We start from the raw sequence: 15,601 nt of genomic DNA on the forward strand, positions 1-15,601 counted from the left end.
CTCCTAAGGATTTCTACAACTGGAGGAATCCATGCTGATAAAACCAGCTCAAACACTCGCGATTTAACTTGGATGCGGTCGGACAACTTGACAACCCCTAACAGTCTCCTAAACCATTGTTCAGCCCTGAGATAATCCCTCAGATCTGAAGTGAAGATGTATCGATAAAGAAACGGACTCGAGATGTCCTCGGCAGGAACCGGAATCTCACCTCTGGAGTTGAAGTGACACTGCATGGGTGCCGTGGAGCAGGTGGCCCACAGCAGGGTCCCCATCAGAAAGGTCAGCGGCCAGGTCCTCACAGCGCTCTTCATCTTCTTCTGCTGCCTCTTCCACTTCTGTTCGTCCCCTGTGCTCCTCACACCTTCATATATACCTCCTCCGGATCTTTACGAGCGCGGGGCGCAGGGGTGGGTCTGGACACCATCCCCGCTTGGATGGGGGGGCGTAGAGAGGGACGCCACAAGGAGGGGAGGCGTGTGCGTGGTTTGGGGGTGGTGGTGCTGGTGGTGTGGTGGTGGAGGTGGGGAGGAGGCTGCTGGGGGGGGGGGGGGGGGGGGGGTGAGGGGAAAAAGGCTGTGTCTTGGCACAGTTTTGGCACTCCGGAGATCACCGCGCTGCGCTCCGTCGGGCATGACCCCCTTAAATGATAGAAACACTGACACATTGGGCTATGACTAAGAGGGAGGGATGGAAGAGAGGTGAGAGAGGGAGGAGAGAGGTGAAGGGGGGAGGAAACAGAGGTGAGGTCCAAAGAGAACCAGTAAAGTAGGGAATGGCTGACATGGTTGGCCTGACATGATTCAGACTGGGTCTGAGGCTTTCAGGCCCTAAGTCCTTCGTTCCTCTTCAAAAAACAACACAACGTCAACGATTAAACCACTAGTCCACATGTGTTCTGTATGATTGTACGATGCCGTTTCATCTTTACCCACCAGATGTGTAAATGTGGTTACTAAGAGCTGTAACACGCAAACATGTGTGCACAGACACACATGCATGCATGTATGTATACACACATATGCACCGGCCTACTGCTTTCACTGACCCCTATCTGCCTCCTTTGGAAGATAGCGTGAGCTCATGTTGATGATGTCATGGCAGTGTCTCCACACTGTGACCTCATGCAGGTTCTATCCAGCGCAACGACCCCAGGAGGAGCAGACACACACACACACACAGAAGAGGACGGATGAAGACTGGATGTTTGGGAGGAGGAAGCTCATAAAAACAGGATTAGACTTTTATAGAGCTATGGCTCCTGGTACAGGTGTGTGTGGTGTGTGTGTGTGTGTGTGTGTGTCTGTGAGCGTGTTTGTGTGTCAGTGACTACAAGATGTGAGAGATTATTTGTTGGAGTAAACACAGGCGGACATCCACAGGTCCATCCTCTCCTGTCGTGACTGTCTGGATGGGGTGGTGGAAGTCATCCTTGGTCATGTGACCATCTGACAACGGGAGGTCCGAGGTTGCTAGCGCCACGGCAACGCTCCCTGAGCCTAAACCAAACATGAGCTCATCTTCACTTTCACTATCAACTCTTGAGCTTAGAGATCATAGGAAAAACCTGCAATGAGGGAATGGACCATCTCAGAGAGAAGAAGGGGCCCTGGGGCCTCACAAGGCTGTTTTATGTGCATGTTCCCTCATTCTCCAGCAGTAGTCAAAGAGTGTTGATGGGTCTCCTTCCTTGGCCAGGGGTGCTACCACATAGATTGGAATGTCTTCTTGTGTCTGTGTGTGTGTGTGTGTTCAAAATGACTCAGTTGTCCCTCTGTATCTACGCAGATATTTCAACTTCACTTCCAAAGGGGTCTTGGGCCCTGTGACACCAACTCCTCACCAGCACAACAGCAGTTTTGGTTTCTCCTCTATATCAAAGCCCAAGGGTCCTATACGACTAAGCTGGAGATGGATCGTCACCCTGCTCTGAAGAGGTGTTGACTAGGGAGGTGTTCTTTTCCATCTTGTATCTTTACTTCATGATGAAGTGTGTATTGCGCACACACCCCTCTGGTCCTCATGGGTGTTAAGTAACTTGTGGCATGTGTGTGCGTTTATTGGTGACATTTTGACACTGACATTTCAGAGAACTGTCATCATGGTAGTTTTCTAGACTTTTCTGCGGATAGTGTCATCATCACCATAAACAGGTCTCTGTCCGGCAATGTTCATTAAAAACATGTTTCCTGGATAACATGTTTGTTTATTGTAGGACGTTGAAGAAGCGATGAAAATATGTGGTGTGGAGACTTGCCGAGGAATGATTAGGAAATGAGACGTAATGTTCCTGCCTTCCAGACTACTAGTCCCAGACGCCACCGGTAACCACAGCAACACCAACTTACCCCTACAATAATTTTACCATAAAAACCACTACAGAACGCTTTTCATCACAACATCAACACAGGAACGCATCTGCATCAGACAGCAGTTTTCCAATATACACACAAACACACACACCCTACTATGAGCCTGTCGCCTGCCACACCAGGTAAGCAATGGGGCTTGTCCATTTTAACAGCTATTTAATAATTAGTGGAGCGTGGCGACCTGGCACCCTGCTACGATTAGACCTTCCTGACGGACTGAGTCATCCCTCAAAGTTATATAAACTGGGATTCAAGGAGGGGTCAGGAGACAGTTCTGGAGAGAATAGAGCGGAGAGAACACATAATGTAATGCCTACTTTTGCCATTATACTTGAAACATTCTATGGTTAAAACATTGATAATATGATTTATATGCTTAAGCAATTGTGTAAAAGCAAGACATCAAATTAGGAGTATATCGCTTTAACGTTTGACTTAAGACTCCGCCCCAATGTAATTTTTTTCATCCAGGAAAACATTTTAAGGCTCGACAAATCGACTCTTGAGTAATACGATTGACGGCGATGTCTCTTGTTGACAGTTCATCGGCTAACGATTGCTTTTCCCTGACACAAGCTTTCGGTTGTTGCGTTTGCTGACAAAAACACAACATCATGCCCGGACAGACGCCTTCTTATAATGTCATTCCTTAAAATCAAGACTATCAAATATTTATTGTGATATTTGGATAGATCTATTTTCTATCGAATTTATAGACCATTGTTGTCCTGGTTTGAATATGCCAACTAGCTAGTTAGCTATAGCTTACCAGACAGCTTTAGGGTATTCGAAGTAAGCAGAGGCCTTGTTCGAAGCCCACTTCTCGAATACAATCTGAAACTGTTTTAGTGTGTTTTATTTTATGGAAGATGGACACAGAGAAGTTTAACTATGTCTACAGCTGTGACTTGGATATCAATGTTCAACTCAAAATGTAAGTGGTTTGGTTTGATAAGTAATTCAGTAAGGCTATTCAAAGCCAACTGGTGAAGATGTCATCAAATCCCTATGGTTAGCTTCCTCGTAGAAGATGCTGATAGTATGTCAACTCTTGCACAAATAAGATAGACTACTTATAATTTATATTTTATCAACTGGCCCTAACGCGTCTCGGTTACGTTAGTTGTTTGTTGAATATTTACGCAAGCGAGCTCGGCAACTATGACAAGTATATCAGGCATAACGTGCCCTGCGAGGGCTCTTAGAACACAATCTGTTCGTTGTTGACATCATGCGCATTCCACCATGGGCTCGCGGGCCTCTCGTGACGACCGTTAACAAGCCGAGTACCACCGAATGGGTATAATAAAATTATATTCATAATTCTCAACAAACCGTGCGATGTTTCGCTGCTTGTTATGATCGGGAATAAAATTGTCTTATGTCACATGAGTTATCGCAACTGTTAACCTCAGTCAGTGTGATTTAGTTATGCTTCACTTAAGCTCACTGAAGTCATTGCTCACTATTGGTAAACACCGGTCAACCCCTGCAAAAAAGACAGTTGAACACTTAAAACGTCCCCTTCAGTTAAAAACGAATATTTTATCCTCTATTTTCTCATCCACTTCCCCCATCTCTCAACCCTAACCCCCCCCCCCCCCATCCTCCTCTCTCTTCCTCCTCTCACCCTTTCTCCTCTAGTGGCAGTCTTGAAGGCAAGAGGGAACAGAAGAGCTACAAGGCTCTACTCCAAGACCCTATGCTGCGCTTCTCTGGTCTCTACCAGGAGAACTGCTCCGACCTGTACGTCACATGCCAGGTGTTTGCTGAGGGCAAGCCCCTGGCGCTGCCAGTACGGACCTCCTACAAGGCCTTCAGCACACGCTGGAAGTGAGTGTACAGGAAGAAAACACACATACACACTGGAACACTGGAAAATAGTAAATAAATCACTGTTTCTGTATCTAATATCCCAACAGAGTGTCTGTCTGACAAGCCTTCATGACTTTACAACATCATTGTATACTTCCGTCCCTCTTTAACTCCCTCCCACACTCTCCCTCCATACTTCTCTCCATGTCTCCCCCCCCCCCCCCCCCCTTTCCCTCCCTCCCTCAGCTGGAACGAGTGGTTGCGGCTGCCGGTCAAATACCCCGACCTGCCCCAGAGTGCCCAGGTGGCCCTCACAGTGTGGGACGTGTACGGGCCGGGCAGGGCCACGCCTGTGGGCGGGACCACCGTCACCCTCTTCGGCAAATATGGGTGAGTGACCGTGTGCGTGTCATGCATATATTCAAAGCAAAGCACATGAATAAGTCATGTAAAGGTGATGCATTTTAAGACTATTCTGACACTAGCTACAAGTTGGGTGCCTCTCTCCCTCTTTCCATCTCTCTACCACTCTCTCTCTCTCTCTCTCTCTCTCTCTCTCTCTCTCTCTCTCTCTCTCTCTCTCTCTCTCTCTCTCTCTCTCCCTCTCTCCCCCTCTCTCTCTCTCCCTCTCTCTCCCTCTCTCCCCTCTATCTTCCCTCTCCCTCTCTCTCCCCCCTCTCTCTCTCTCCCTCTCTCTCCCACCACCCCCCCTCTCTCTCTCTGTCTCTGTCTCTGTCTCTCTCTCTCTCTCTCTCTCTCTCTCTCTCTCTCTCTCTCTCTCTCTCTCTCTCTGACAGAATGTTCCGGCAGGGGATGCATGACCTGAAGGTGTGGCCAGGGGTGGAGGGGGACGGAAGTGAGCCGACCAGCACCCCAGGACGCACCAGCAGCAGCCTGGCAGAAGACCAGATGGGCAGACTGGCCAAGGTGGGCACTGAGGGCAGGAGAATGGGAGGTGTGTGTGTGTGTGTGTGTGTGTGTGTGTGTGTGTGTGTGTGTGTGTGTGTGTGTGTGTGTGTGTGTGTGTGTGTGTGTGTGTGTGTGTGTGTGTGTGTGTGTGTGTGTGTGTGTGTGTGTGTGTGTGTGTGTGTGTGTGTGTGTGTGTGTGTGTGTGTGTGTGTGTGTGTGTGTGTGTGTGTGTGTAAGAAGCAGAGCTAGAGGTTAGGCGGTAAAGAGCATATTTGATGGAGTGGGCATTGTGTGCTTGGTGTGTGTGAGATAACCTCTTGTAACAGGGTGTATCTAAAACGTGGTCTGTTCCAGGGCCCTGACCTGCAGATACTCAGTGATGTGAGTACAGGCTTTGGGAGGAGAGGCGGTGGAACGCTGGGCGTGTGTGAATGCGCGTGTGTGCGTGTCTATATCTGTGTGTACTTATTAGGGTCTCCCATAAGTGCTACTGGTGCAGCCAATTGCTACAATCTATTTAGTGAAGTGCATGGATTGTCTGTGTGTGTTTGTGTGTGTGTGAGAGAGAGAGAGAGAGAGAGAGAGAGAGAGACAGAGAGAGAGAGAGAGAGACATATTGCCTGTGTTTTCCCTTGTCATTTAGATAGGAGAGTAGCAAGTTTGTCTGGTTAGAACATTCGTTTAATCTGTTGAAGTCCTTTTACAGTAAATGTTGGGCAAACCAAACCCAGTGTCTACGACTGGCTGTACATCATTGAGCCTGGGGATGTTGGTGTGAACAACTACTAACTAGGCCTACCACTCAGGGCTTGGGGGTGGGGGTCTTCAGTAATGGTGTGCTTGTGTATTCCAACACCCACACTGACTGACTCTCTAAGAGGATTGGCTGTTGAGTGTGCGTTCCAAAACCTGGATTGGCCACTGGCACCCAAGCTGCGCTCTGGTTGGCTGTGTGGTGACATCGCATGCTAGTGCTTTAACGTTGGCTCAGTTGCTGTACTTTTGGTGCTAACCTCTGTCCATCTCTCCTGTTGCTCTGTCTTTCTGTACCCCCTTTCCTTCTCTCTCTCACTCGCTCTATCTTTCTTCCCCCCCTCCTGTCTTTCTCTCTCTTCTTCTCTCTCTCCAGTTGACAAAGGCTCATAGACAGGGTCACATGGTGAAAGTTGATTGGCTAGACCGTCTGACCTTCAGGGAGATCGAGATGATCAACGAGGTGCGTTTGATTTATGCTACGGTTCAAAACCTTGTAACTGCTAAGATGTACACATCTCACAGTGTCAAACCGAATCAAGAGCACCCTTTATCACTTCAACAGAGTGAGAAACGCAGCTCCAACTTTATGTATCTAATGGTGGAGTTTCCTCGCGTCAAAACGGGAGAGAAAGAGTACAGCATTGTGTACTATGAGAAGGTAGGTAGTACACAGTACAGTGGTATAACATGTATCCACCCAGAGCTGTGTGTGCTCGATGGGACGTCGGTGGGATGGTCTGATTGGTTCACGTACTCTCCTTGGCCCCTCCCACTTCCAGGATGGGGACGAATCCTCTCCTGTTCCCACCAGCTCTGATATCGTCAAAGTCCCAGACCCACAGATGTGCATGGTGAGAGACCACACACACACACACACACACACACACACACACACACACACACACACACACACACACACACACACACACACACACACACACACACACAGAGGCTATGAGCCGTCGTCGATGAGGTTTATTAGGATGATCAACACTCTTCACGTTGGAGCGTGTTGAGACGTGGTTGACGTTCTGCCTTTGTGTCCCTCCTCCCTCGCCGTAGGAGAACCTGGTGGAGAGTAAACACCACAAGCTGGCCCGCAGCCTGCGCAGCGGCCCCTCTGACCACGACCTCAAACCCAACGCTGCCACCAGGGACCAGCTCAACGTCAGTACCTCTGCTAGTTTGTGTGTGTGTGTGTTGATGTCAGTTCAGACCATCAGGACATAAGCTAGTATGTGTGTGTGTGTGTGTGTGTGTTGATATCAGTTCAGACCCTCAGGACCTAAGCTAGTGTGTGTGTGTGTGTATGTTTCTGTATATTAGTGTGTGTTTCTCAGTACACCCACACTAGTCTATCTCTCGTCTCAGATCATAGTGAGCTACCCTCCCACCAAGCAGCTGAGCTCCGAGGAACAGGACCTGGTCTGGAAGTTCCGTTACTACCTCACCACCCAGGAGAAGGTCTGTGCTCTCCCCTCATCCCCCGTGTGTGTGTGTATGGATGTGGGTGTGGGTGCACTCATTCCGTGACGCAACCAGCTGATTTACCTGTAAACATGTTAACACCTGTGTATGTGTGCACACGTTACACAGCAAGATAGGCTTGCCTCCTTTCCATGAAGCAAACAGCTGTTTGTTAACACCTGTGTGTGTGTGTGTGTGTGTGTGTCCATCCACCTCCCCCCTTCATCCAGGCGCTGACTAAGTTCCTGAAGTGTGTGAACTGGGCTCTGGCCCAGGAGGCCAAGCAAGCCCTGGAGCTGCTGGGGAAGTGGAGGCCCATGGACGTGGAGGACTCCCTGGAGCTGCTCTCCTCCCAGTTCACCAACCCCGACGTCCGCCGCTACGCCGTGGCCCGCCTGCAGCAGGCCGACGACGAGGTGCGTGTGTGTGTGTGTGTGTGTGTGTGTGTGGGGGGGGGGGGGTTAAATGTTGAAGTTAACCAGGACACCCCCCCCCCCCTCTCTCCTCGGTGTTCCAGGACCTTCTGATGTACCTGCTCCAGCTGGTCCAGGCTCTGAAGTACGAGAACTTCAACGACATCCAGGGAGGGCTGGAGCCGGGCAGCAAGAGGGACTCCCAGGGCCTGGGAGAGAGCTCCACGCTGGGGGACCTGGACAGGTCAGCAGGGGGCGGGGGGGGGGGGGTCTGGGTCTGGAGGACCAAGGTCCAGCCTCGTACAGAAGAGCTCTTCTGTGAAACTTGCATGCTGATTCTCTAAATTATATCAGGGGCATCATGTTCTTAAATGTGCTGACCTCTGTGTGTGTGTGTGTGTGTGTGTGTGTGTGTGTGTACAGTTCCCAGGTCCAGACAGGACCCTCAGTGCCCTCACCTGCTACACAGAAGGGCAAGGAGGGAGCGGACAACGAGAGCCTGGAGGTAAGAGGCAGGGGAGAGGAAGAGGGAGGGGGGGACAGAGGGAGGAATCTTACTCATGAAGAAAACCAAACAGTTTGTTCTTCCTCCTGTGCAGCAGGATCTGTGCACCTTCCTCATCTCCAGAGCCTGCAAGAACTCAACCCTGGCCAACTACTTGTACTGGTGAGTGAGTGTGTGTGTGAGTGTGCATGTGCACACCTGTGTGTGTGTGTGTGTGTGGTAACCCAGTGTGCTCCTCCTCAGGTACGTGATCGTGGAGTGTGAGGACCAGGACACCCAGCAGAGAGACCCCAAGACCCACGAGATGTACCTGAACGTCATGAGGAGGTTCAGCCAGGCTCTGCTCAAGGTCAGGCTGCCAGCACTGCTGGAACAGTCACACACACACACACACACACGCTCTCGCCCTCCTAGACACACACACACACACCCTGGGCCACTGAGCCTCCGTTTAAACAGACCTTTGCTCAGGGATTTGAGTTGAAATCAAACATCTTCTTCTCTTAGACCCTTTTCCACTCTCTCCTTGTCCATCTCCGCTCTTCCTCCCTCACTGTCTCTCTCTCCGTTGTCCCTCTCTCTCCCTCTTTCTCGCTCTCCCTTTCTCTGGCTCTCTCAGGGGGATAAGAGTGTGAGGGTGATGCGCTCCCTGCTAGCCTCCCAGCAGACCTTCGTAGACAGACTGGTGATGCTGATGAAGGCTGTGCAGAGAGAGAGCGGCAACCGCAAGAAAAAGGTCGGACACACACACACACTCTCTCTCACATACACACACACTCAGGACGGTCAGGTGGAGCAGTCGGGTAGAGTGAGATAGGAGCCCCTCTCTCTGGCACCGTGGTGAGGCCTTGTAACGTGGCGGCGCCCCCTGTGTGTCAGACGGAGCGCCTGCAGGCCCTGCTGGCCGACAACGAGAAGGTGAACCTGTCTGAGATCGAGCCCATCCCCCTGCCCCTGGAGCCCCAGGTCAGGATCAGGGGCATCGTGCCCGACACCGCCACGCTCTTCAAGGTGAGCCACCACCCTGGCGACACATCCTCCCCCTCTGTCTCCTTCATCCGTGCCCCTCAACAACCGTGGCCCTCCTCATCCTCCCTTCCTTCTCCAACTCCCTCTCTGCCTTTCTCCTTCTAGAACAGGGGTGGGCAACCCTGGTCCTCAGGTGCCCCTGTCCTGCATGTTTTAGATGTTTCCCTGCTCCAGCACACCTGTTTCAAATTAATGGGTTGTTATCTAGCTCTGTAGAAGCCTGGTAACGAACATGCATTTGAATCAGGTGTGTTTGAGCCAAGAAACATCTAAAACATGCAGGACAGGGGCACCTGAGGACCAGGGTTGCCCACCCCTGTTCTAGACGTTTCTCTCTTCTATTTGATAACGTATAGTAAGAGGTGGTTACAACCTCTCCACCCCCACTAACCAGTAACCTCCCGTGTGTTGTCCTCCGTCAGAGCGCCCTGATGCCGGCCAAGCTGATCTTCAAGACGGAGGACGGGGCCATGTACCCCGTCATCTTCAAGCATGGGGACGACCTGAGACAGGACCAGCTCATCCTGCAGATCATCTCCCTCATGGACAAGGTTTCAACACACACACACACACACACACACACACACGGGGACGACCTGAGACAGGACCAGCTCATCCTGCAGATCATCTCCCTCATGGACAAGGTTTCAACACACACACACACACACACACACACACACGGGGACGACCTGAGACAGGACCAGCTCATCCTGCAGATCATCTCCCTCATGGACAAGGTTTCAACACACACACACACACACTCACACACACGGGGACGACCTGAGACAGGACCAGCTCATCCTGCAGATCATCTCCCTCATGGACAAGGTTTCAACACACACACACACACACACACACACACACACACACACACACACACGGGGACGACCTGAGACAGGACCAGCTCATCCTGCAGATCATCTCCCTCATGGACAAGGTTTCAACACACACACACACTCACACACACACTCTCCACATATGCTAGGTGATCATAGCTAACCCGTAGTACACAGTCAGTACTGGTCCTTCCTATAGGCGACATAGGCAGCCGCCTAGGGCAGCATGAAGGGGGGGGGGGGCGGAAACTTCCCCGAGTGCATACAATTTTCAAGTACGTTTTTTCAAATGCACTACCAGCAGAGGGCGCCAACCGCGGCATGTCATATGTCCGTGGTGGGGGGGTAGATACAAGCCTTGCCTAGGGTGCCAAATGTGCTATGACCAGCACTGTACACAGTAGCCATATTTAACCCTTGTGCTGCCTTCGGGTCACATGACCCAAAGGTTCATAACGAACCATCGTTGTGTTTACCCAATTTTACCCAATACAAAAACAAATAAAAAGAAGTTTCTATTAACCTTTGCAATGTGGAGGGTCTGAGACAGCCCGGCGGTTAAAAGAAAATGCTTCACTTTGTTTTTGTATGCCGTAAAGTTGTCGCAATACGACGGTGGGTAGCAATGACTGATGGGTCAGAATGACCCAAAGAGAACACTAGGGTTAAGCAGATGCAATGTGTGTGCCTTTATAAGAGACACACAAGTGATATTTGCTTTCTCTCTCAGCTCTTGAGGAAAGAGAACTTGGACCTGAAGTTGACCCCATACAAAGTTCTGGCCACCAGCACCAAACACGGTGAGCACCGTTTTGTGTTTTCTTCATATATATATTTTTTTATATCTCTGGACAGGAAGTGTGCAACGTGACGTTTGACCTTGTACATTTTGTGCTAACCCTTTCCAGGGTTCATGCAGTTTGTCCAGTCAGTTCCTGTGGCAGAGGTACTGGCCACCGAAGGCAACATCCAGGTAGGAAATTGTTCAAACTTTTGAGTTATTTTGGATACCTTCTGTGTCTGAGTAGAAACTGTCAACAGTCTTGTTCTTACTTCAATTCTTACACTATATTATTGTTTTGCTCTTCTCATTAGAGCTTCTTCAGAAAACACGCCCCTAGTGAGAAGGGGCCCTATGGCATCAGCCCAGAGGTGATGGACACCTACGTTAAGAGCTGTGGTGAGTGCTCTCCCTCTAAGGCCCTCCCACTTCACCGCCACTGGCCAGCCTATTGGTCAAATTGTCACTCATGCAACCATGCTGTCCAATAGAACTGATTCCAGCGATATCTCTCTGTTTTTCCTCTAACCCAGCTGGTTACTGCGTCATAACGTACATCCTTGGAGTGGGAGATAGACATCTGGACAACCTGCTACTAACCAAGACCGGTAACAAACCAACACACACACTAAGGAGAGTTACACTTAACTTCATGTCAGATGGCTGAACGGTTAGGGAATCAGGCTAGTAATCAGAAGGTTGCTGGTTCGAATCCCAGCCGTGCAAAATGACATTGTGTCCTTGGGCAAGGCACTTCACCCTACTTGCCTTGGGGGGAATGTCCCTGTACTTACTGTAAGTCGCTCTGGATAAAAGAGTCTGCTAAATGACAAAATGTAATGTAAATGTAACTTCCAGTTCACTACTCAAACACTCTCTCCCCGTCTGCCTCCGTCTCCCTTCAGGGAAGTTGTTCCATATTGACTTTGGCTACATCCTGGGTCGCGACCCCAAGCCCCTCCCCCCGCCCATGAAGCTGAGCAAGGAGATGGTGGAGGGCATGGGGGGCATGCAGAGCGAGCAGTACCAGGAGTTCAGGAAGCAGTGTTACACTGCCTTCCTTCACCTCCGCAGGTAGGGGAAACACACACACACAGCAGTGCTATGGGATAGGAGATACACACACACACACACACAGACACACACAGTCCCTTCCACACTGTGACATCAGCAGCTTACAGACTCCTCCCCCTCTCCCCAGGTACTCCAACCTCATCCTGAATCTGTTCTCTCTCATGGTGGACGCCAACATTCCTGATATAGCACTGGAGCCCGACAAGACTGTTAAGAAGGTGAGAGGACACACACAGACACACGCACCCTCCTTGTAAAACAGACACCAACCTCGCTATATTGGTTCGTTACCATCAAACGCGTTCTGTCCCCTCCCCTATCCAGGTGCAGGACAAGTTCCGATTGGACCTGTCGGACGAAGAGGCGGTCCACTACATGCAGAGTCTGATAGACGAGAGTGTGGGGGCTCTGTTTGCTGCTGTGGTGGAGCAGATCCACAAGTTCGCCCAGGTAGGTTCACCTCTCTAAGAGTTGATGTCACCCTCGTATTAATCCCTGATCTTAAATTCTGTAATCCAGGTGTTTTAACTCATCTTGTAACCCTAAGTGCTCTGTGTGTGTATGTGAGTGTGAGTGAGAAAGGGAAAACAAGAGTGTTTAAGAAAGACCAGAGCCAGGCAGTGTGTGCTGTGTTAATGTGAGGTGTGTGTGTGTGTGTCGTCTCTGCAGTACTGGCGCAGATGAACAGAACCGACGAGATTCGAGTGAACTGGCAAAAACCATGGAGGGAGCGAGAGCACTGTTGCCGTAGAAACCGAAGGCCCCCCATCCCCCACAATCCTGCCGTGTCCCTGCAGGTGCCAGGTGTGTGTGTGTGTGTGTGTGTGTGTGTGTGTGTGTGTGTGTGTGTGTGTGTGTGTGTGCGCGCGAGACACGGCTGTTCCGCTGAACAGAGGCCAAGAGTGCAGTGCCAACCTCTACTGCAAGACGGCAAAACATGGACTGATCATGCCTTTGTTATGTTAGCGTTTGTATATATTATATATAATGAAAATTCAATGTATGGCCAAATAAACAACACACTTCTGATACACTAGCGAGACTGAGTCAGTGGCATCATTTTCTCATGCGTTTACAGGTCAGTACACCAAAGAGTGTCAATTCTAAACCAGCGGTCTTCAGCCCTGGTCCTCAGGGCCCACTGTCCTGCATGTTCTAGAAGTTTCCCTGCTCCAACGCTCCTGATTCAAATGAATGGGTCGTTGTCGAGCTCAGCAGGAGCCTGATAATGACCGTTCGTTAGAATCAGGTGTGTTGACCTCTAAATCCTACAGGACAGTGATCCCTGAGGTCCAGGGTTGAAGACCACTAAACAATTATATTTCCGCTCACCAAGCAGGCGTACGTCGATAGTATATGTAACTTTAGCTGTGTGAGTCATTGAGCAAAATGACTCAGCATTTCTTGTCAGGAGGCGCATGGAAGTCAATAGCATTCAGACCTTCACTTTAACACACAGTGTGGAAAAACACCTAATCTAACATGACATGGATGGATTCAAGTGCCCAGTCTGCTAATCATGCGTTCTCCCTCTCTCTCTCTGGCTCTCTCTCTGTCTCTCTCTCTGTCTCTCTCTGTCTCTCTCTCTGTCTCTCTCTCTGTCTCTCTCTCTGTCTCTCTTTCTGTCTCTCTCTCTGTCTCTCTCTCTGTCTCTCTCTCTGTCTCTCTCTCTGTCTCTCAGATCAGGGATTAGCCCAGGGTAGGAAGAAAGGATGGCTGCATTGTGTGTCCACCCGACTGACTGCAAATACAGCTTAACCAATAAAAAGCTGGTCCAGAATTGTTAGAGGTCGGAGATTTCTCTGTTGGAACTCGGAGGGGATGACTGTACGACTGACAGGGTTAGGGTTTGGCCCCGCTCCCCCCCGCTCATATACACATCAACATCTTATGTCGAGAAACTCAGTGTCCATATCCTGACGGCGAGCACCCCCCGCGGTTTCCAAATGTTCCGGAAAAGGTGCAGCGGGCAGCAGAAAGGGAAGGAGGGAGGGTGTCCTTTGCTCCGGGTCCCAGGATGGCGGGGCAATGAGGGGGGGGGGGGGGGGGGGGGGTTAGAGGCAACAGTGACTCAGCGAATGAAGAAAACAACCGCTTGTTAGAGAATGTGAGGAGGTATGGGCAGAACATATGTCGGCGGAGGGGGGCGGGGGCGGTGATGCCAAAAGTTTGATTGGTTTCGTGTTGATTAATGTGTGGTCTGGACCGTACCACCGCTGAAGAAGAGGGCTGTGAGCCAGCAAGTAGGCTGTGGGGAGATTTAGAGGGTTCTGAATGTTCCACGGTGAACAGCACCCCATAATCAATATCTCTGGAATCAAATGTTGTTGTTTTTTTTTTATCCCATCTCTGAGCCTCACCTCTGTAGATGTCACCGGGCTCTGGCTCAGAGTCTGGTGCCTCCTCCTCCATAACCTTGAGATCCCTGGACTGGACCAGCATCTCTGCTCCTTCTCCACCTTCTCTCCCTCTCTCAGAGCTGGATCCAAACATCCCAGAGCTCCCCCGGAAGCCTCTGGTTGCCTGGCGATGAAGGCTCCGCCTCTGGTCCTGTGTGCTGAGATGGAGTCTTTGTGGCACGGGTCGACGTAGTGAAGAGAGGTACACTGTTGGGTTGGGTGATGTGCTTGTGGCTTGACACTAGGCCGCCGAGCTCCATCCCTTCACGGCCCGAGTTCAGCCCCACGTGGGCTCACTAGGAAAGGGGGCTGAGAATGCACTCGTCCCCCAGGCTCGAGGCCTGCTCCTGGGTGTCCGTGTTGACGTAGGCGGAGGAGGAAAGGATGGACATGTGATCTTCTAGAACCTCCAGGTGGATGTCACTGAGGTGGACGGCGTCAGTGGACACAGGCTCATAGAGGGACACCTAAAGAATACACACAGTCAGTGTTTAGTTACGTGTGTGTGTGTGTGTAAACAGTAAATGAAGGTAAAAAGAGAGTGAGTTACATCGGAGGGTACCAGTGCCTTGGGGAGCTCCTCTGTCATGTCCGGTGTGCGAGTCCGTCTCAGAAGGACCAGGAGGAGGAGGAGGAGGAGGGGAGGGAAGAGGAGGGCACAACTCACCCCCATCCACACCCACACAGGCTGCTGATAACCTGCACATCCAGACAACAGCACGCTGACCTTACACACCTCACACTGCTTACAAACACTGACAAGCCGAATCTCAATATCTTGGAATGTCCAGTCAAAATGTCGGCAGGATACGGAAGAACAGATCGGTTGTGAGATCATTTCCTGGTCATGGGGCCAAGTATTCACCAATCCCAGTGTTGCAGATTGAGGCCTCACCTGGTCTCGGGGCTGTGGGGACACACTGGGGGGGTGAGGAGGGGGAGGATGCTGGGGTAAAGGAGCGGGGTTGGAGGGAGAAGTTGGCCACAGCGCAGAAGACTTGTCCTGCAGCCAGATCTGAGAACTCCTCCCTGGCCACCACGTCCAGGGTCCACACAGTCCGCCTCTACAAAGAAATCAGCCAATCACGGCGGAAGTTACTAAACGGAATCTCACAGCGAGCCAATCACAACGGAAGTTAACAAAATAATCCAATTATCCAATTACAGAGACTGTAACAATACAGAAACACACAGTGAGAGAGGGGTGTTAGGAAGAGGAGTACCTGGTATTGGGAGAGGTTGAGC

The 15,601-nt window shown here is 50.7% G+C and overlaps 1 protein-coding gene across 4 annotated transcripts; it reads left to right on the forward strand.

The window, feature by feature from the left end:
- The first annotated feature begins 2,965 nt into the window (after positions 1 to 2,965).
- On the forward strand, positions 2,966 to 12,993 carry pik3c3 (phosphatidylinositol 3-kinase, catalytic subunit type 3). Of its 4 annotated transcripts, none has more exons than XM_067261409.1 (26): positions 2,966 to 3,310; positions 4,023 to 4,205; positions 4,434 to 4,577; positions 4,985 to 5,114; positions 5,451 to 5,477; positions 6,226 to 6,312; positions 6,415 to 6,510; positions 6,632 to 6,703; positions 6,915 to 7,019; positions 7,224 to 7,316; positions 7,550 to 7,735; positions 7,837 to 7,976; positions 8,156 to 8,237; positions 8,332 to 8,399; positions 8,481 to 8,586; positions 8,857 to 8,973; positions 9,117 to 9,248; positions 9,689 to 9,817; positions 10,833 to 10,902; positions 11,011 to 11,075; positions 11,198 to 11,282; positions 11,417 to 11,491; positions 11,789 to 11,957; positions 12,085 to 12,175; positions 12,282 to 12,407; positions 12,627 to 12,993. In XM_067261409.1, the coding sequence occupies exons 1-26, from the start codon at positions 3,264 to 3,266 to the stop codon at positions 12,639 to 12,641; spliced, it is 2,640 nt and encodes an 879-aa protein (XP_067117510.1). In that variant the 5' UTR covers positions 2,966 to 3,263; the 3' UTR covers positions 12,642 to 12,993. The 4 variants fall into 4 exon arrangements, with proteins under 4 accessions (XP_067117510.1, XP_067117508.1, XP_067117509.1 ...); XM_067261407.1 differs by having other exon boundaries at positions 2,966 to 3,306; positions 4,017 to 4,205; XM_067261408.1 differs by having other exon boundaries at positions 2,966 to 3,306; positions 4,017 to 4,205; positions 8,335 to 8,399.
- Positions 12,994 to 15,601: the final 2,608 nt, after the last annotated feature.

Source organism: Osmerus mordax, chromosome 23 (assembly GCF_038355195.1).
Source record: "Osmerus mordax isolate fOsmMor3 chromosome 23, fOsmMor3.pri, whole genome shotgun sequence".
Lineage (NCBI taxonomy): Eukaryota > Metazoa > Chordata > Actinopteri > Osmeriformes > Osmeridae > Osmerus > Osmerus mordax.

What these genes read in the sequence shown, in the direction of transcription:
- pik3c3 (XM_067261407.1), top strand. Translation starts at nt 3,242, where the DNA reads ATGGACACAGAGAAGTTTAACTATGTCTACAGCTGTGACTTGGATATC. An exon ending in GCCTTCCTTCACCTCCGCAG is followed by an intron (nt 11,958 to 12,084) that starts GTAGGGGAAACA and finishes CCCTCTCCCCAG; the next exon opens with GTACTCCAACCTCATCCTGA. An exon ending in CCGACAAGACTGTTAAGAAG is followed by an intron (nt 12,176 to 12,281) that starts GTGAGAGGACAC and finishes TCCCCTATCCAG; the next exon opens with GTGCAGGACAAGTTCCGATT.